This window comes from Hydra viridissima, unplaced genomic scaffold (assembly GCF_058129835.1).
Source record: "Hydra viridissima isolate aposymbiotic clone 2 unplaced genomic scaffold, HvirCarnegie_v1 scaffold_16, whole genome shotgun sequence".
NCBI lineage: Eukaryota > Metazoa > Cnidaria > Hydrozoa > Anthoathecata > Hydridae > Hydra > Hydra viridissima.
In genome coordinates, this window is record NW_028324315.1 from 7,624,941 (window position 1) to 7,646,182 (window position 21,242).

At 28.1% G+C, this 21,242-nt stretch overlaps 1 protein-coding gene across 1 annotated transcript in view; it reads left to right on the forward strand.

Moving 5' to 3' along the window:
• LOC149877854 (uncharacterized) overlaps positions 1 to 2,951 on the forward strand; it is a 53,087-nt gene extending 50,136 nt beyond the window's left edge. The window contains exon 9 of the mRNA XM_090073615.1: positions 11 to 2,951. Coding sequence (XP_089929741.1) covers positions 11 to 2,781 — 2,771 coding nt within the window. The 3' untranslated portion in view covers positions 2,782 to 2,951. The remainder of the gene's footprint in view (positions 1 to 10) is intronic.
• Positions 2,952 to 21,242: the final 18,291 nt, after the last annotated feature.

The following is a 21,242-nucleotide window of genomic DNA, read 5'->3' on the forward strand; positions in this document are numbered from 1 at the left end:
TGTCTTTTAGAGTTAATATCCCGACACTCCATTTTCGGTATCCTGCCGCCGACAAAAGCTTTCTTTTCACGTGACAATGAACTTAATGAAATTCATAAATGCGTGTGCCAAACAAACGATTCGAATAAATCAATCACGGTTTTAACTGGAATGTCTGGAATAGGAAAGACTCAGCTCGCTAGAAAGTATGCAGCATTTTATAACAACCATTTTGATAGTATTGTGTGGGTGGATGCAGCATTTGACAAAATACAAGTTTCTATGACTAATCTCTGTAACGAACTAGGGTTGAGCGTAAGAGAACCTCAAGGCGATCCGTTCGATATTGAAGCAGTTTCTAGAAAAATACATCGCTATTTTGAAAGAGAAAAAACGCTTTACATCTTCGACAACGTCGACGATGAGAGTGTAAAAAATTTTGAAAAATTCGTATCAAACAAAAAAAGTTCATTTACTTTGGTAACATCGCAATGGAAATCATGGTCTACCGATGTTAATCAAGTACAGATTCATTCTTTCTCGCCTCAAGATGCGTTACTTTTCGCAAAAAGAAATATTAAACAAATATTAACAAAAGATAACGAAAAACTAAAAGAAATAACTGAGGTGGTTCAACACCATCCACTCGCCATTAGTCAATCTATTCACTATATAAACAACAACAGCGTTTCTTTGCAGGAATATTTAGATCTCTTCCGATCATATTCTTTCGAAATGCTCGAGGAAGGTATCCAAACTGAACAGGGAACAAAGTCTACTATAACATCAATTAGCATAGTATTAAACAAAATAGAAACATTGAATGAAAAATCAATGGAAATTTTAAACCATTTATCGTATTGCGATGGTCAACGCATAACTAAAAAGTTTATTCATGGTATTTCAAAACACCTGAAAATGAACGAAGGGCTTTTAACAAATCGAGCAATAAATTTACTAGTAGGTTATTCGTTGCTTGATCGTTTCGACGATGACAATGATAGGTACGCGATGCACGAAATGACCCAGTTAGCGTGTAAATGTTATCAAAAACGAAAAGAAATAACAGAGATATGTAACATAAACATCGCCCATTTTCTAAAATTAGAGTTGGAGGTGGTAAAGGAACACGTTGACAATGGGAAGCACTTCTATAATCATTTCATCCATATGTTTCGTATTAGCAAACCAGAAATGTGTAAAGTATTCCATCAAATGAGTTCGTGTATCAAAAGTTTCTTATCAAACAAAGGCTTCTTTCATGAAGCAATAAACATACTTGATGACATTGAAAATTATAACACAAAATCTTATGGAACTGAAAATGAAATAACTTTAAATACAAAACATAGTAAAGCAAGATGTTTGGATGATATGGGAAAATATAATGATGCTTTAGAAATTTATTATCAAGTTGATAAAATAAAAACGGATATTTTAGGTATCAATCATCCATCAACATTGGATACAAAAAATAATATAGCAATCTCTTTGAATGGAATAGGAAAATATAAAGAAGCTTTAGAAATTTATTATCAAGTTGATAAAATACAAACGGATATTTTAGGTATCAATCATCCATCAACATTGGATACAAAAAATAATTTAGCAAACTGTTTAAATGGAATGGGAAAATATAATGAAGCTTTAGAAATTTATTATCAAGTTGATAAAATAAAAACGGATACTTTAGGTATCAATCATCCATCAACATTGGCTACAAAAAATAATATAGCAAATTGTTTGAATGGAATGGGAAAATATAATGAAGCTTTAGAAATTTATTATCAAGTTGATAAAATAAAAACGGATATTTTAGGTATCAATCATCCATCAACATTGGGTACAAAAAATAATACAGCAATCTGTTTGAAAAATATGGGAAAGTATAATAAAGCTTTAGAAATTTATTACCTAGTTGATAAAATACAAACGGATATTTTAGGTAACAATCATCCATCAACATTAGATACAAAAAATAATATAGCAATCTGTTTGAATGGAATAGGAAAATATAATGAAGCTTTAGAAATTTATTATCAAGTTGATAAAATACAAACGGATATTTTAGGTTTCAATCATCCATCAACATTGCGTACAAAAAATAATATAGCAAACTGTTTGAATGGAATGGGAAAGTATAATGAAGCTTTAGAAATTTATTATCATGTCGATAAAATAAAATTGGATATTTTAGGTATCAATCATCCATCAACATTGGGTACAAAAAATAATATAGCAAACTGTTTGAATGGAATGGGAAAGTATAATGAAGCTTTAGAAATTTATTATCAAGTTGATAAAATAAAAACGGATATTTTAGGTATCAATCATCCATTAACATTGGGTACAAAAAATAATATAGCAATCTGTTTGAACAATATGGGAAAGTATAATGAAGCTTTAGAAATATATTATCAAGTTGATAAAATACAAAAGAATATTTTAGGTATCAATCATCCATCAACATTGCGTACGAAAAGTAATATAGCAAGCTGTTTGATTGGATTGGGAAAGTATAATGAAGCTTTAGAAGTTTATTTTCAAGTTGATAAAATACAAACGGATATTTTAGGTATTAATCATCCATCAATATTGGATACAAAAAATAATATAGCTAACTGTTTGAATGGAATGGGAAAGTTTAATGAAGCTTTAGAAATTTATTATCAAGTTGATAAAATACAAACGGATATTTTAGGTATCACTCATCCATCAATATTGCGTACAAAAAATAATATAGCAAGCTGTTGCAAAGATATAAAACGAATTGAAACGGAAGTTTTGAATGATTTGAAATGAAAGATAAGAAATGGAAAATTGAAGTTGTCAACTATTTTAATTGCTTTCTGTCAACTTTAAATGCCTAATGATGTTAATTAACTTTAATTTATTTTAAATATGTAATTTGATTTTTTATAGTTTTTGCATCTTTTTTTTATCGGAAGATATTTATTTAAGTACGATAAAAATGTTTGATTATAATAGAAGTTGTAACAAAGTAAAGCTATGGTGGAGGAATCCATAAAAAATAAAGAATTTGAGTTAATGAATGAAACTATTAAATGCAAATGAATGAAAATTTGTTTCAAGGAGTGTAAAGTTAAAAATAGTTTTTTTACAGCCGGAAAATTGGAACCGTTAAGTTTAGATAAAGACGCTTGGGAGAAGTGTTAAATACATTTCAAATGAAGTTTTATGTAAAAGTGAAGTATAATAATAAAAGTTCTATAGTTTTCATTTAACTATTTTAAAATATTAATGTTTTTTTTTTCGTTATCATGTTGATTGTCGTATTACATAATAATGTCATAATTAAATTTAATTAATTATTTCTCCCATAATTGAACTTTACGTTAAATAAGAATCAGGCTGTCAAAATTAATTGCTCTTTTAATGAGAAGTGAACGTATGCGATTGTTAATATCATAAGGAACAGAAAAAAATGAGTGCTAAGTTTGAGTCGGCGTGTACATTTGAATTCGCCAAGTGTAAATTAAATTTGATTACAATCATTTTATAAAGCATTCAAGTATATCCACATCCGTACGTAAAAAATCATTCGAAACCCAAAATCCTCTACGAAAGCCTTACAATTAGAAAATATGAAAAATATATATATTCCAAAAAGAGGTTGTCATACAAATGTGTTATTCGGGTCGCTTGTTTCGCTTTAATAGAGAGACTTTCATTTAAATGAAAAAGGTTATATATTATATATCATATGAAGACTTTCTCAAAAAATATTCCACAAATACTCAAGCGCTTCTCTTCAATTTAAACTTAAAGAAAAAAATTGAAAAAAGAAGTTAAAAGAAAATAAAAAAGAATTGCATAAGTGTGAGTGGCTAAATTAAATACAAAATTTTAATGAAGAAATTTGGAAAAAAAAAGTTAAAAACGAAATATAAAGAAGATATGAAATAGAAGAATTTTTTAATATTTATTTATAAAAGAATTTATAGAAAAAGTTTAAAAAACACTCATATAAAAACAATTTTTTAGAAGAAACGTTCTTTAGAGATATTGCTCTGAAAAAAAATTATCAGAAATTTTAATTTGGGGTATAGCTCAGAGTTTCAATTTAAAAGTATAAATTAGCAGTTTAAATAAGAATTAAGTAATCTATAATTGAACTCAAAACTCTAAGTAATTGAAAATCGGAACTTAAAATGGAAGTATAATAAATAAATTTAATAGTGAAATTTAAAGAAGAACGATAAATGTCAATAGAAATATTTAAAGATATTTAAAGTAGCAATGAAAATTAGAAATTCCTACTTGAAATTTTGAGTTAAGTTTCAACAAGATTTTTTAAATTAAAAATTTAGTTTAGAAATTTAGTTTAGAAAATTAATTTAGAAATTCTATTTAAAAGTTTAATTTAGATATTTAATTTAGAAATTTAATTTAGAAATTTAATTAAGAAACTTAATTAAGAAATTTAATTTAAAGATTTAATTTAGAAGTTTAATTTAGAAACTTAAATTAGAAATTTTGTTTAGAAATTTAATTTAGAAATTTAATTTAGAAATTTAATTTAGAAATTTAATTTAGAAACTTAATTTAGAAATTTAATTTAGAAATTTAATTTAGAAATTTAATTTAGAAATTTAATTTAGAAATTTAATTTAGAAATTTAATTTAGAAATTTAATTTAGAAATTTAATTTAGAAATTTAATTTAGAAATTTAATTTAGAAATTTAATTTAGAAATTTAATTTAGAAATTTAATTTAGAAATTTAATTTAGAAATTTAATTTAGAAATTTATATTAGATATGTAAACTAGAAATCAAAGAAATATTGTATTAATCTAAAATAGAAATTAAGTTTGAAGTTTGTAAATTTTGATATTTATAACATTTTATAATTTATATTTACATATTTAAATATATTAAATAAGGCTTGTAATATAATTTATATTTATATATTTAAATATATTAAATAAGGCTTGTAATATAATTTAAGTTTATATATTTAAATGTATTAAATTAGATTTGTAATAATAATAAAAAGTTTTAATAAGGTAAAAGTCTAAGTTTTTTTAGTAATTTAAATTAAAACCTTAAGTAATTTAAATTATAAACTTGGATAAGAAATTAAATTTGAAATTTAAATCTGAAGCATTAATTAGAAACTTAAATTAGATATAACTTCAGATTAATTTATTTTATTAATTAAATTAAACGTATTTTAATTAACTTAGATAATTAGAAACTGATGTAAGAAACTATAATAGCAACTCAATCTAGAAAGATAAAAAAGAAATATAAATTAGAAAGTTACTTTAGCAAACCTATTCATAAATTAGAATTATTAACTCAAATTCAGAAAGTGTAATTTGAATCTTTAGTTCAAAACTTTAAAAAGTAACTTTAATTAGGAAATAAAATAGAAATTCAAACTACAAATTTAAACTAGAAATTTAAATAAGTTATAATACAAATGTTTAATTAGAAATTTACATCAAAAAGTCGAATTATGACACTAAATTGTGTATTTTAAGTAGATCATCACATTTAAATTTGTAAATCAGTTTGGAATAAAAAGTTTATTTTTCGTTAAATAATTATAATAGAAACTTAAATCAGATATTTAAATTAGGAACCTAAATTAAAATTTTTATTTTTGATGTGCTATTATTAAGTTAAACTCAATATATAAACATTTAATGGTCAGAGAAAATGTTATGAAAATTCGAGATTTTTAATATTGCAAAGTGTTTACAGACATCAAGCGCACTTATTAAAAGTAGCGGGAGTATTAATAAGTATATTCCTTTAAGTCGTCACTTTGCGATCCCATTTACGAGATGAAATTACGATGAATTACATAAACTGTCCAGTTGAATGATAACTCAGTTCGATTGAAAGTTCGGCTGAAAGAAACAAAAACATCAAGCTAAAATATAAAATTCAGAACTTTCTTTGAAAAAAAAATCAACAAGAAGCAGGTTTTAATCAAAAGTTAGTTAAAGACAAGGTCTGCTAAAGGCTGACCTTGTCTTTAATTAACTTTTGAATGAAACCTGCTTCTTTTTTATTTTTTTTTAAATGTAATATGCAAAGCTCAAGATTCAACTAGCCATTTTGTAAGGGCTATAAATTTTTATTGCACTAAACCATTCAGTAAATTGTATTAAACATATCCATTCCTTCATCCATCTTTTCTAAAAGGTATAAATACAAATGATAACAAAATACTTTATCACCATGTTGAACTTGATCTGCATCGTTGGTTGTCATGGCTATCAAAATAGTCCTTTTTGTTTTGCATTTTACACCAAGCTACTTAGCGCAATCCAATATTTTCAATAGAGTCTACATTAAAAAGCCATTCATTTTTCCTAGACTTTTTTGGAAACCAATCACGGATACATACTCCTTTAAAAGTTTTTACTTTTAGATCTTTAGTTGCTTATATAAAATCAGTATTAAATAGAGATTTGTTTTCTTGCATAAATTTATCAACTTTTATTTCATATTTACGTAAACTTTGTAATTTTTCTCTTACATATAAAATGAAGATCAAACATTATTCATGGAATGATTTTTTAAACAAGCGCCATAATAATCCATTACTATCTAATAGTAGAAGAGGGTTAATTGTTGGTAAATCCTGGATGTGGCAAGTTAACACTATTACTTAATCTACTCTTTAATGGATGGATTGATTATTGTAGACCAACGGTTTTTGGGAAAAGTTTATTTCAGCCATATACAACCAAGTGTTTCTGCACTTATTGAGGTAACAGCAAAATTATGAATGTCAGTGCGGCGCGTTTATAAACATTTTATTAAATGTTTGATGGTTTAGTTAAGTGTTATGATGAAGCTAAGGTATTAGGAGTTGTGTGTAGGTAGGGGTACTAGTGTTGTGTGAAAAGGTATATGGAGTTTGGGATTGAGTTAGTGGTGTCCATTACTTTGTAATGGTTAGCACTTTTTTGCTCATAACGTTTGTATAATATAAATAATATTCTCTTACGCTTCTTGCAGTGTTCAATACTGTTTATATCAATTATTCCTCTTTTTTATATCTTCTTTTTTATTGCAAATATCTCTTCTTTTTATGAATCTTCTGATTAATCTTCTTTAATCAATATTAAAATCTTCATCTTTTCTTCATTTATCAGCTGCTTATTAAACTGCTTCAATGAGTTATTCTACATCAAAGTGTTTTTCTTATCACTTTAAATTTCTTCTTAAAACTTTCTTGAAAGTTTCTTTTTTAAACTTCGTCTTCTTTCCTTCTTCTCTCCTTCCAAAGTGACGACCGTACTCATCCGTCGCTCTAATTCGTCTCCCAAAGAAGTACAATCTCTGCCGCACGGTATACATCTTTATTTTAATATTCCAAGTACACAGAAACCTACATCTTTTCATTCTTTATATTTAGGTTAGCTCTAAAGTAAATACAAATCCCTTTTATAGTTCTACCGTCACTCAAGCATTCCATTCATTTTGTTGTGCTAACATAATCACTTTTGTAGTGTATCCTTATTTGCTTATAATTTCTACAAGTAGTACATGAGTTTAACAATTTTCTACATTTTATATAAAGATTTATCTCTTTGTTCTTCTTGCATCTTGAATAAATTTTTTCTTTAATGACTTTTTGAATATTTACAAAAAATGAAACTTTAACATAGCTTTATAGTTGCTTAATGGTTGTGAGAAAAGTCCTTATAATTTCTGCTTCAATTTTTATAAAAGGTTGAATTTTTAACTTAGCTTAATGCTTGTTTGAAGGTTGTGAGAGACGTCTATATTTACAAATGGATGAAACTTTATAATATTCATGGTTTGGTATCTGGTTGAAAACGAGGCGATGCAGCATTAAAATGAGGTGATGCAGCTTTAAATTTATTAGCCATAAATTTTACTTTAAGTAAATGGTAGGGTATATGGTTGAACCTACTTTTTGATTTCTTCAGCAAAAATAAAATAAATCGTTCAGTTGAAATAAAGCTTAATAATTGAACATACGGTTGTATATGGCAAAAATTCTGCTTAAGTTTCAAATTTATAAATTCAAACAAAGCTTGATAGTTAAACATTAGTCAAAAAAAGTTAGGCGAAAACTCGCATTTTACATCAACTAAAAAGCATAAATCTTTACGTCTTCATGTAAACAAAAACTAATATAAATGCAGCTAAAAACATTTTTGCAAAGAACATTATAAGGAATTCTATATTTATTAATCTATGAAAGTTCGTCCTTTCAACAACTTTACTTGTATTTTTTTACTTCTAACTACTTTACTTGTAATTGGGGCAAACCATTCACAAAATATTTTCATTGCAAAACCCTGCTGAAAAGGAGTGAGGATGAAGCACAACTTGAACCACCTGCAGCCAAATGAAATTAAGTTATTGAACGCAACAAGTTTAGAAAATATGTCATTGTGATATCTTGCGTGAATTTAAATTGCAACATAGTTCTGTAATGATACAAGTCTACCAAAGAGAACTGTAACGGGTTCTATTTTACTTTCTGCATCTTACGTAAAAAACGTGCTAGGTTATGTAAAATTTTAACACATTTTCTACTAAAAGTGATTTTCTTTTTATTGAATATTTGCATATTTTCTAATTCAATTTATTAATTTCTTAAATATCTTTTTACCTGTTATTTGCATTTTTTTTGAATTTGTATCTCATGTAAATAAAGAAAAATAAACTCTTGAAAATTAAAGTTGCTTTGTATTTAATGCTCCGGCGCACTATGCATCGCTTAGAGGAAATAGGATTTTTAATGCTCTGGCGCATTATGCATCGCTTAGCGGATATAGGATTTTGTACATATTTTTTAGTGATTTTTCATATTTAAACTTTTTAAGTTTTTTTTTTTTTTCATTCAGTTTTTAATTCTCAATAAAAAAAAAATTATTTTTAGTTTTTTTAAACTTTTGACATCTTAAGGGTTTTTTTAATATTTTAAAAAACTCGCATTTTTATTAAAATCCTTTCAAAGTATATGATAAGTTTTAAATTTCTTTATTATTTTTATGCGAAATTAAAATAATCATTTATTTACTTGAATGTAAAACTAGAAATTGAAAAAAAGCGTTTTTGCATAGCATTTTTTTGCTGATTTTTTGATTTCTTAAACATTGATTGATTTGAGCATATGGTCAGAGAAGTCGCCTCGTTTTTTTTAAATAAAATTTAGCTACTGCGAATTGACTTTACTGCTATGCAAAAAAATTGAAGCGACCTCAATGACCTCATGCTTAAAAAATCATTTTTACTACTAAGAGTTTTATTCAAAACCGACTAAATACTGTGAAAAAAATGAAAATTCCGCAGTTCAATGACATGCGGTAATTTTTTATTTTATTCAGTTTTACCTTATGATGGTTTTTATTAATTATCAAAATGGCTACATTCACTCTTCGTCAACTTTTAACACATACTTTTCCCCCGAGGCATATATTCTTAAGAAAAAATTTTAAAGCCTGTGCCAAATTTTTGCAGTCTAAGTTTGTTGCACTAAATAATGCTGGTTGTATGGTTAGTTTCAAAATTTTTCGAAGACTGGCTTTGAGTTGATAAAAAACTTTAACAAATGTGGAAAAATAAGCAGTTTGTTCTTCACTAAATACAAAGATTTTCTGGATAAAAAAATTGAATACAAATCATATGTCTGGTAAGCATTTTATTACTTTTAATATAAAATGTTACATACATACATACATATATATATATATATATATATATATATATATATATATATATATATATATATATATATATATATATATATATATATATATATATATATATATATATATATATATATATAATATAGCATAGAAACAGATCCTGAGCAACTGATAAGGAAATATGAAGAGGGACAACATACTTTAAAAGAGGGTGAAAAGCTGACTCAGCAGGGTAACCAGCTCATCAAGCAGGATGAACAAAAAATGAAGGAAGGTCAATTAATACACGAAGGTCTTAGACTGAAATTAAATAGGTACATATATATATATATATATATATATATATATATATATATATATATATATATATATATATATGTATTTATATATATATGTATTTATATAAAGTTAAAAGTTGTACACACATTTTATACATGTTTTAGGAGAAATACTGTAACAATGGGAATACCTGAAGCACCAAAACCTAGAAAATCTTTTTTAGAACTTATGAGTAGGATGAAACGTAAAAGAACTGATAATCTTCAGGGAAAAAAACTGGAAGAACTTCAACATGCTGTAAAAAGGTTTGCATCTAATCCCTTTACTGCACCCAGTTCTAACTTATTTGGTCCAAATTTATCATTGCATACTTTTTGCAATTTGAGACTAACAGACAGAATATGGGCTCAATTTAAAAAAAATTGTTACACAAAATCATCATCTTGTTCCTCCAGGTTTAACCAAGTTAAAAGATTACAACAAATTGACATATCCAGAGCAGGTGAAATAATCAGAAACTGAAGCAAAATTTAGTCTCTTTTATATGATCAAACATTCAGTTTCTAGAGTGCTTGAGTATCTTTTGGAGGATGAAGATAATTCTATGAAAGATTTAGCACAGGAGGAACGTGATAGCATATATGTTATTTGCAAAGTGGGTGGTGATGGTCAGAGTGACCAATCTGAGTTTCAGAATGTAGCAACTATGAAGAGAGGTGTAAATAAATCCACTGTGTATAGATTAGTGTTTGTACTGTTGGAGATTCGTAGTGGAAAAAAGATACTATGGAAAAATTGTAATCCAAATAGTCCAGATGCAACCCGTCATCTTATGTTTTGTTTTGCCGAAGAGACTGCTAGTTTTATTCGAGAGAAGTTTGAACATTTACAAAATGAAATTTTGTCTTTAGAGAATATTAAGTTTACACTTCATGACAATACTTTTGTTATAAATTCAATTTTGTCAACTATTTATACCACAAAAAATGATGGTAAAACACTTAATGCTGTGGTATCAAAAATGCTTTAAAAAATTTAGCATCTCAGTGCTGTCATGTAAATCAAGCAAGTCCTTAGGATTTTAATTTGGAAACCATTTGGAATAAAGATAAAAATGTAGACAAGAATATATTGAAGCTTGGAATTTGCAGTCTTCATTTGTGGATATGCAGAATGGAGTGGGTTTTCAATACTGCTTGCAAACTTCCAGCAGTGAAACAAGGAAGAAAAATTCCAGCAAAAAATAGCCAAGAGTTTATTGAAAACAAAAGATTTTACTGTCGCTTCAAATATTTTAATTTACTAAAAACCCCCTTAAATATTTCTCATGTGGAAGATAATAGACATTTCAATTGATTAAACTAAGGACTTATAGATCAACTTAATAGAAAAAAAAAAACTAAATTTAATTTTCTACAAAGTTTACATCAAGCAATGATTCTTACAAGTAATTAAGGAACTGCACCTCTGAAATAGAGGTATTTCAATTATTAGCAGTATTAAAACAACTACAATATGTACCTTCATATATGAAAGATAATTTTTAAAGAGCATAGTGTCTGATTATTGAAATTATTGTCAAATGTTATTCAGAGTTTAAACTATGATGTAAATTTTTCATTATCGTTTGAAAAATAGTATTGCAAAGTACGAACAACACCATGACACAGGTCGAAAATAAACTTAGAACTTTTAAAACGTTTATCAGTCAAGAATGTATCAACATCTTGAATGTTTTGTTGTCTGTATTTTTGACGTTTAAACATAGAAACTTAGTAAAACGCAATTGGTATCATTACTTTAGGATATTTCAATAGAACCATTAACTAAAAATACTTTGGACTTATGTCTAAAAGAGAATGCGCCGGCCGTCGTTCATAAATGAAAGCCAGTTTATTATCGCACACTCCTCCTTCAATAATTCTCTGTTTAAAATTTTAAAAGACATTTTAAAATCTAGTTTAAGTACAATTAAAATGAGTTTTTTTAAAAACAATTATAAATTTGAATTAACTTTGAATAAAATTAAAACAGAAAATTGAAAGTAAAGATTTCTAAATAAAATTACTTATTTTAAATGTTACAAAAAACCATTTTATTTAATTTCACGGAACCGGGAATCCCTATTTTAAATTTACTGTCATTAAATAGCTTTATCCAAGAAGACACAGCAATAATCTTTAAAAAAAAAAAAAAACTTTTGGTATAATTTTATCAGTTCTCAGTAAATAAAGTTTTCTCTGCCACCCTCTGCAAGAGGTGCTGAAAGCTTTAAGCCAAGCTTAACCCATTTAGTCATCAAATAGCCACTATAATAGTTTCTTTTCCTGAATATTTGAATATGTTTCTAAACAAATATGATGGATCTCAACGATATAATGGACGAGGAAAGTAACCACCAAAATTCCCGCCTCAATCAATTTTACAAAACTGTCATCTCATTTTTAGACAATCCTAAGGCGAAGGATGATTTAACTAAGGTTGCTAAAGACGTACCAAAAGTTTCGTAAATCCACCGTTTAATAATCCATCGTTTAAAAATGGAGTTCAAACTGAATATTGGGTAATGTATTCCTTAAAAAAAATCCTGAAATAGTTCTTCGTACACACGAATCTATTAGCAGAGCAACAGCATTGGTTCCAGTCATCAAAATCAACAGATTTTTTGAAAATTTTCACAATTTTTTAGAAGGGAATGTTTTGTTTCATGTCTTTAATTGTCCAGATGCTTTCAAAAATGTTGATAAGACAAACTTTGAAAGGTGCGAAAACAGTATACAAAGTTAATTCATCAAGACCTTAAGGAAATCTTACCTTAAGAAAAAATTACTGACTGCCATTGCTATTGGTTCTATGTATAGTTCTTTATGTATCTGCGTCTCGTTATTTTTTTTATTTGAGACGAGACGAGACTGGACAAGACGATAAAATCCTGGACACAATTTTTAAATTAAGAGACAAAATTATTGTCCCGATTTAAAACTTTATTCCGGAACAGTGATTTCCTTTGTCTCTTTATTTTTTACCAGGACATTTCTCGTTTCGTTACGCTTTTCCCGGTTCAGCATTGACCCTAAGTGGTCACCTGTGGTCAGTGTTGACCCAGAATCAAAAGATACGAGATGAGGCAGAAGCTGCCAAGGAGGACAAAGTTTAAAAGGCAGAAGATGAACTGAAAACAGTTAAATTACGCATGTTACGATGCGATTTAGCAAAGTTATACGATTTTTTATTAATGCAAACAACGGGATCCGAAGTTAATTCAATGTTAACAAAATAATACGTTTTTTTTTAGGTCACAGGAAAAAAAAAAAGGTTCTAAAAGCCAGAAAGAATCTGTGCTATCCAACACAGAACACCACTCAACTTTGTGGTGACATGGAGCATATGGTTTATCTTGCAATTAACAGTCAGCCTTTCTTCATCTGTGACTCTATCCCGTTCCAAACACTGCTTGCCCACTTTGACTGGAGGTATAAAGTTAAAAGTGGTGCCTGCATAGCTCGCTTTAAGTTACCTCTCCTCTATAGGAAACTGCAAATGTTTATGAGGAGCATGTTTGACAAGGAGCTTCCTCATTGCGACCGACTTGCGATCAGCACTGACATCTGGGCCTCACGCTACAACAATCCATTCATAGCGGTGACTCTTCATTACATCACCAAAGAGTTTGTTCCAAAAGGTGATTTTTTTAGAACAAACTCCTCGATGGAGTTGTTCCATTTCCAGGTAAGCACACTGGTCAGAACATTGCTACTCAGTTATACAACTTGGTTAAAAGTTTTACGTCACTCAAAATGGTCAAGAAGCGTGTTGTTGTTTGTGACCAAGCTTCACATATAAAAGCTACACTGAGGGAGTCAGAGACTATTGCTGATCTTGAAAGTGGTTCAATCACATGAATTGACCACAAGCTTAACGTGGGCCTTTAGTGAAGCTGGGCAGGTGGTCAACAATGCAGCTTGCCTCCGAAAAACTCGAGGATTGTTAAACTGGAAAGGCGAGACAGACTTCATTTAGGCTACCAAGGCCAGGAACTAGCACAAAAAAATGAGAATGAAAGTCTGGAAGCGGACAACTTAATATTCTATTTTAGGTTAGCATGCTAGGATTATTTTAGACTAGATAATCGATAATATGCAAATAATTTTTTCACATGTTTAAGGTATTGGATTTTTGAAATCTAGAACGAATGTTAAATAAATGCAAGGGTCTTAGCATATCTTTTATTGATTCTGAATTTTTGTTAATTTACTGTAGTGTATTTTTCAAATTTTTATTATTTAGAAATTAGAACTTAGAAGGGCAGAGATTGATAGCAAACACTAAACCAGTTCAACTTCAATTCAGTTCAACTTAAAATATAGCTTATTACTTCACTTCACTTTAAAATTTTTGCTTGAAGTTGAAGTCATTGAGCTTAAAACCAGAATGAAGTTACGCAACGGTCGTTTGCTTACTTACTGTTTGCACTCGTAAGACCGTTAAATTTTCGGAAGCGAATTTAAAAGCCTTTAAAAATTTTAAACAAATTTAAAACACGCCATTTTTGAATTCATATAACTTTTACGATTTTAAAAACCGCGAAAATATACTTTATTTGAACTAATACGATTTTGAAAACCGTCATATTCAATTTTTTATGAATTTTTACGATTTTGAAATCTGCCAAAAAATATTTTATTCGAGTACGAATTTAAAAACCGTCTAATTCAATTTTATACCACTTTAAAAATTTCGAACCACGTTCACACACGACTTTTAGGTGTTGTTAATCTTCTGAGTTTTTATTCATATCTTAGTAATTATTGATTACGATAATTACATAATATATTAGTAACTACAAATCATTTTAGTAATATGGAGTAACAGTAAACTAACTCGTATATAGACTAAAAAATTGTTGAAGAAATTGATTACAGACGGAGCGGCACGCTTAACACCTACATAATGGGCTAAGAGTAAATGCTGGACACGCTTCCGTTGCGTTGAAGTTGGGGATGAGGTTTGTCGCTAGATTTACCACATATATGATTATTTAGTTTTGAAAATATGTCAATTAATCTATAATCACCTGCATTTCTCAGGCATTGCATATTGCACACAATGCCCAACTGAACAGAATTCAGGTTTGACAATTAACTGAATATTAAATGCTAAATAGAAACAATTGACCTTAGTTACAATACATTTTATTTGAGTTTTGTATAACTGCGAGTGATCATGTAGTGATCAACTGGTTGTCAAGGAGTTTGCCGCTTGTAAGCAGTGTGGATTTTGGCTGTCAGTGCCAATTGGTCATACTACAATTCTACAAAGACATAATACATCACACATCAATGAGATAAATACATGACCTGGACAATTATAAATGACAAGCTTTATACCTAAAAAGACAGGTTATAATAATATAGTTATAAATATAATTAGCGGATCTTGCTTTTTTCTATTTACTGTTTAACTTTTCACCTGTTACTTGCTGCCATTGATAGCAAAATGCATTTGTTACAAGTTGTTAGCAACATTTTAGAAATACAATATTTTTTGTAGTACAAAAAAAAAGCCATTATGTATTGCTATGTATTTAAGTCCTAATTTATGCAGATCTCAATCGTGCAGTTACTGCATTATTGAGAATTGCTCAAGTTTATTTTAAAATAGTTGCTTAAGGAAAGACAGATCATTGGCATCTTTTTTGTTCTTAAAGTGCAGAGCCCCCGTAAGTCAAGTCACTTTAACAATCAATAAAATGCTTTCCATCAAAAGGAAAGTTACTGAGAAGAAAAATTTGTTTCAGTGACTAAGGGGTTCCTGAAATATCTGATATCAAAAGGTTTATTTCACTTCTAAAACTGCTCTAATTTATTTTAAAGCAACACCTATTTCTTTGTACTCGTTTATTAACTGCGAAAATAATTTGCTGACGAAATTCTTTTATTGAAATTTATCATAGCAATTAACGGACTGTGAAAATAGTTTGCTGACGAAATCGTTTTTCTGAAATTTATCATAGCAATTAACGGACTTCTTTTTCGTAGAACGGCTTTAAAAGACGAAGTTGTCATGGAGAACGAGTTCGACGATATAAAGGGTAATAAAACATTATAAACATTTCCCATTTCAGACAGATTTTCGATTTTCAAAACAACGGTTGCTGATTTGTTGACTCATGATTGGCAAAACTAACTGCTCTCAACCTTTAGCACCTATTAAAATCGTGAATTTTTTTATTCATTCATAAAATCGATCAAAGTTCCACTACGGATTAGGAGGTTGACCAATAAAAATTTAAATTTCCCATCTTTTTTACCCCCTAAAATAACTTTAAATGGTCGTCACTCTTAAATTAGATCATCGAGAAAATCTTTTTTGAAGAAATTTGAACTCTGTCAATTTTTTGATCAAGTTAAATGTAAAACAACTAACTAAACTTACTTATTACTTTTTGTTAAAATGTTAGGTTTGATGATTTAAATCCAAAATTTAAACAAATAATTCGATTAAATGTAAATTTCTGATTAAATATTTGTATTTACATTTTTAATATAAACAACTTATTTAAATTTCTGGTTTAAGTTTGTAGTTTGATTTTCTAAACTATTTTCTAACTAAAGTTACTTATTTATAGTTTTGAACTAAAGATTCAAATTAAACTTTCTAATTCTTACGTTATTTTGTCTAATTAATTTGCTAATGTTACTTTCTAATTAATACTTCTACTTTAAGTTTCTAGTTTGATTTTCTAATTTTATATCTATAATAAGTTTGAGATTTAAAGTTCTAGTTTAAAATTCAAATACAAATTTCTAATTTAGGATTTTTCTTTAGTTTTTTAAAATTTGAATTTCTAAATTAAAATAATTGTTTAAATTTCAAATTTAGACTTCTAATTTCTCGTTGAAATTTCTTATTAAAATTAATAATTTTAGTTTCTAATTAAAACTTCTAACTTTTAGGTTTAAATATTAAAAATATTATTACGTTAATCAATTATTAAGTTTAGAATTTTATATTGAAAATCTAAGTAAGAAATTTACTTACTTACATTGTTGATTTAACTTTCTGATTAAAATCTGAAGATATAAGTTATAATAAAATGAAATTATAAGTGAATAAAATGAAATTATAAGTGAATAAAATGAAATTATAAGTGAATATTGTAATTTAATCTTTCATCCATCTTTTCAAAAAGATATAAACACAAATGACAGCAAACTACTTAATCACCATGTTGAACTTTATCTGCGTCGTTGTTCGTTGGAGATTTTATAAAGTCTTATTACTCATTTGTTGGTTGTCATGGCTATCAAAATCATGCTTTTTGTTTTGCATTTTATCATCGCGATCCAATATTTTCACTAGTGTCTACTGACTTATCAAAAATCTATTGACTTATCAAAAATATATTTATATATTTTTCGTAATTCGATTTTTTTGTAATTATTTATTTTAACCCACTAATATATTGCGAATGTAAAAAAGATATTGGCGCTACATTAAAAAGCCATTCATTTTTCCAAGATATTTTTTGTAACGAATCTCGGATATATCCTCCTTTAAAAGTTTTTACTTTCAGAGTTACTTATATTAGATCAATATTAAATGGAGGTTTGTTTTTTGGTATAAATTTACCAACTTTTATTTTAATTATACTTAAACTTTGTAAATTTTTATCTTACATATAAAATGAAGATCAAACAATATTCATGGAATGATTCTTTAAACAAGCGCCATAATAATCCATTAATATCTAATAGTAGTAGAGCGTTAATTGTTGGTAAATCCTGGATGTGGTAAGTCAAACTATTAACTAATCCACTTTATAAGCCACGATGGCTTGATTATAGTAAACTAACAGTTTTTGGGAAAAGTTTATTTCAGCCATATACAAACAAGTGTTTCTGCACTTATTGAGGTAACAGCAAAAGAAATAAATGTCAGGGCGGCGTTTTTATAAATATTTTATTTAATGTTTGATTGTTTAGTTAAGTGTTATGATGAAGGTAAGAGATTAGGGAGTTATGGGTTGTAGAGTTGTGTGGAAAGGTATATGAAGGCTAGGATCAAGGTAAGTGGCGTTGGGATTCCTTGAATTGGAATGGGCGAGGTTCGGGAATAGTTTTGTTAGAAATGGGCAAGGTTTTATCATGAAAGGGTTATGGTTTTATCTGCCGTCTTCTGCATATAGTGGTATCTGGTTGAAAACGAGGCAATGCAGCTTTAAATTTATTAACCATATTTTTGACTTTAAGTGAATGGTAGGGTATATGGTTGAAATTATTTTTTGATTTATTCAGCAAAAATAAAGTTGAAATACAGCTTAATAATTGAACCTATGGTTAAAAATAGCTTTTTTTTAAAATTCTGTTTAAACTTTTCAATGATAAATTTAAACACAGCTTGATGGTTAAACATATGATCAAAAAAGGTTGAGCAAAAACTCGCATTTTACATCTAATAAAAAGCACAAACCTTTATGCCTTCATTTAATCAAAAACTGATTACTTCGAAATCAAGCTTTCTGTGTGCATCAAATGTTATATACATAATAATTCATACCGAGGATGGTGTAAAATTAAAACGGCCATTGTTTATTCACAGTTTCATTCGGTTCAATTTAAAGTTTGAATTTAAGATATTTTACCTTGCAAGTATCTTCATGTTAGAATATGTGATTCCCATATCAGTTTTTATAGTAATCATTTCTTCTGCGCTAAAAACTGATATGGCAGTGTCTAACATTTTCAATATTATAATTTTATCTTTTTCTCCAAATGAATTCAAAATAGCTGAAGTTACATGAAGTTGTGATGTGCCGGGCAAACCAGAGGTCACATTTAAAGAATTTATAACAGCTGAATGTCTTTTTTTAATTGCCCTAACACTAATATCAGAGCTGTCTTCATATGCCTTTGAGTTTGAAGTAAAGTGCAAAGGCTAAAAATAAAGAATTGAAATCAAATTTTGTTTTAACAAATACAACAAAACAATAAACTTGTTTTTTTCTGTAGTAATACTTAAAATGCACCTACCTTTGGTCCTCCGGAAGGAAAAGCAAAAGAGCTTGATACAGAGTTAACTAGCTTTTGCTTTATAACATGCAATGCAGCATCTTCTACAATCCATGGTATAGTATTATTTTTAATAAAAATACATCAGCATGAGTTGCATCAAGTCCATTTGTAGTTTTTTTGCAAATCTGAGTCTGCAATAACTTATCACAGGTAAAATTTCTTCCTGTAACTTTTTAAGCTCATTTTCTTTAAATGTTTATTTTAATTTGCATTCATTGTTGCAGCCTAAAAGAATGTGCTCTGTCATTTGTATTTTATTAGCGGAATTTAAATTTGTATTTAAAAAAATATGTTGTTTACAAATAAAGCATTTTGCTTCTGTTTCCTACTTTCCTTCAATCTCCTTTAACAAACACACTGAGCAAAACGAATGTTGACACTCTTTTAGTATTAGTGTATAACAATGCTTATTAGTGTACAACAATGCTTTTAGTATTAGTGCAACAATGTTCGTCTCACGAGCTCTCTGCTAACTTTTGAATTATTTTTTGACTCATTAAAGATTTGCGCTAGCTTTTTGTAGCTGATTCTGGGGTTTTCTCTGCTCATTCTGAATATACCATTTTTGTCACGGTTGCTGAGTTTGGATGGTCTCCCAGTACGCGGCATGTCGGAGACGTCCTTGGTAAGTTCCCAGGTTTTGATGGCTTTTTTAACGCAATATTCAGAACTGTTAAGTATTTTGCCCATTTGAACGTTTGTGTGATTTTTTGTCCGCGCCACACCAATAACTTGCCATTTGATGTCACTAGAAACTGATTTTTGACCCATTTGCACGCAATTGAAATTAATTTGAAATTTACAATATTTCAAGTTGATTTTTAATGAATTAAAAGCTGCCTGATGATGTTTTGATGAACTTTTTTATTGAAAAACTACTCAATTATTTGTAAATAATTATTTGTAAATAATTAACTACTCAAACAATTGATTCTAAATAAAATTGTTTAAACTTTTGTGAAACCTTTTAATTTGTATCACCTACCTTTTAATGAAATTTCTGAGTAAATGGTGATGAGTCAAAACCTACTTTATTTTATTCTATTAACAAATAGCCTTATTACCAAATTGGAAAAATAATTATTTTGATATCTATTTCCGTTAGATTTTTATTCAAGAAAAACCGAAGATTATATCTGAAAGTTCTGCAATCGTTTAAACATTCGTGAATAGCTGTAAATATTTCAATTAATCAATAATCACCTGCATTTTTCAGGCATTGCATATTGCACACAATGCCAAACTGAGCAGCATTCAAGTTTGGTAATAAACTGAATATTAAATGCTAAATAGTGACAATTGACCATATTTACAATACCTTTTATTTGAATTTTGTATAACTACGAGTGATCATGTTGTAATCAACTGGTTGTCAAGGAGTTTTCCGTTTGTAAGCAGTGTGGATTATGGTTGCCAGTGCCAATTGGTCATACTACAATTCTACAATGACATAATACATCACACATCAATGAGATCAACAAATAACCTGGACAATTAAAAATGACAAGCTTTATACCTTAAAACGACTGGTTATAATAATATAGTTATAAATATAGTTAGCGGATCCTGCTTTTTCTATTTACTGTTTAATTTTCCGCTTGTTACTTGCTGCCATTCATAGCAAAATATATTTGTTACAAGTTGTTAGTAATATTTTAGAAATACAATGTTTTTTGTATTACAAAAAAAAAAGCCATTATGTACTGCTATGTATTTAATGTCTATTGTTTATTGCTTTATAATTTACAGGCTCCTAAACATATACGTGAAAGTGCTCAACGTGCAGCCCTGTGCATGATTGCTAAAGACATTCAACCATTCTCGTGTGTTCGGGATGATGGGCTTCGTCACTTTGCTAAAGCAATGATTTATATTGGATCGAAGTATGGATTAGTATAACTATAGGATATAATGCGTGATCAGTTTTACAACGAATGTGTTCGAAAGCTGAATGACAAACTTGCTGGGGTTACTCATATCGCAATAACAACTGATCACTGGACCGATGACATTCTAAAATACTCTTGTCAGACTTTTACATCACATTACTTAAACAGTAGTTATTGCCTTATAAGTAAACGTGATGGATTATTTGAGTTTAGATGAACTTTTGAAGTTGCAGTAAATTGCAAGTTATTTTAAATAATTTGCAATGCTTTAAATACTTAATGTAACTTTAATTTATTTGTGTTTTATGATTGTGGATGTAAAGCTTTGTAACTAATAAAAAAAACAGTTATG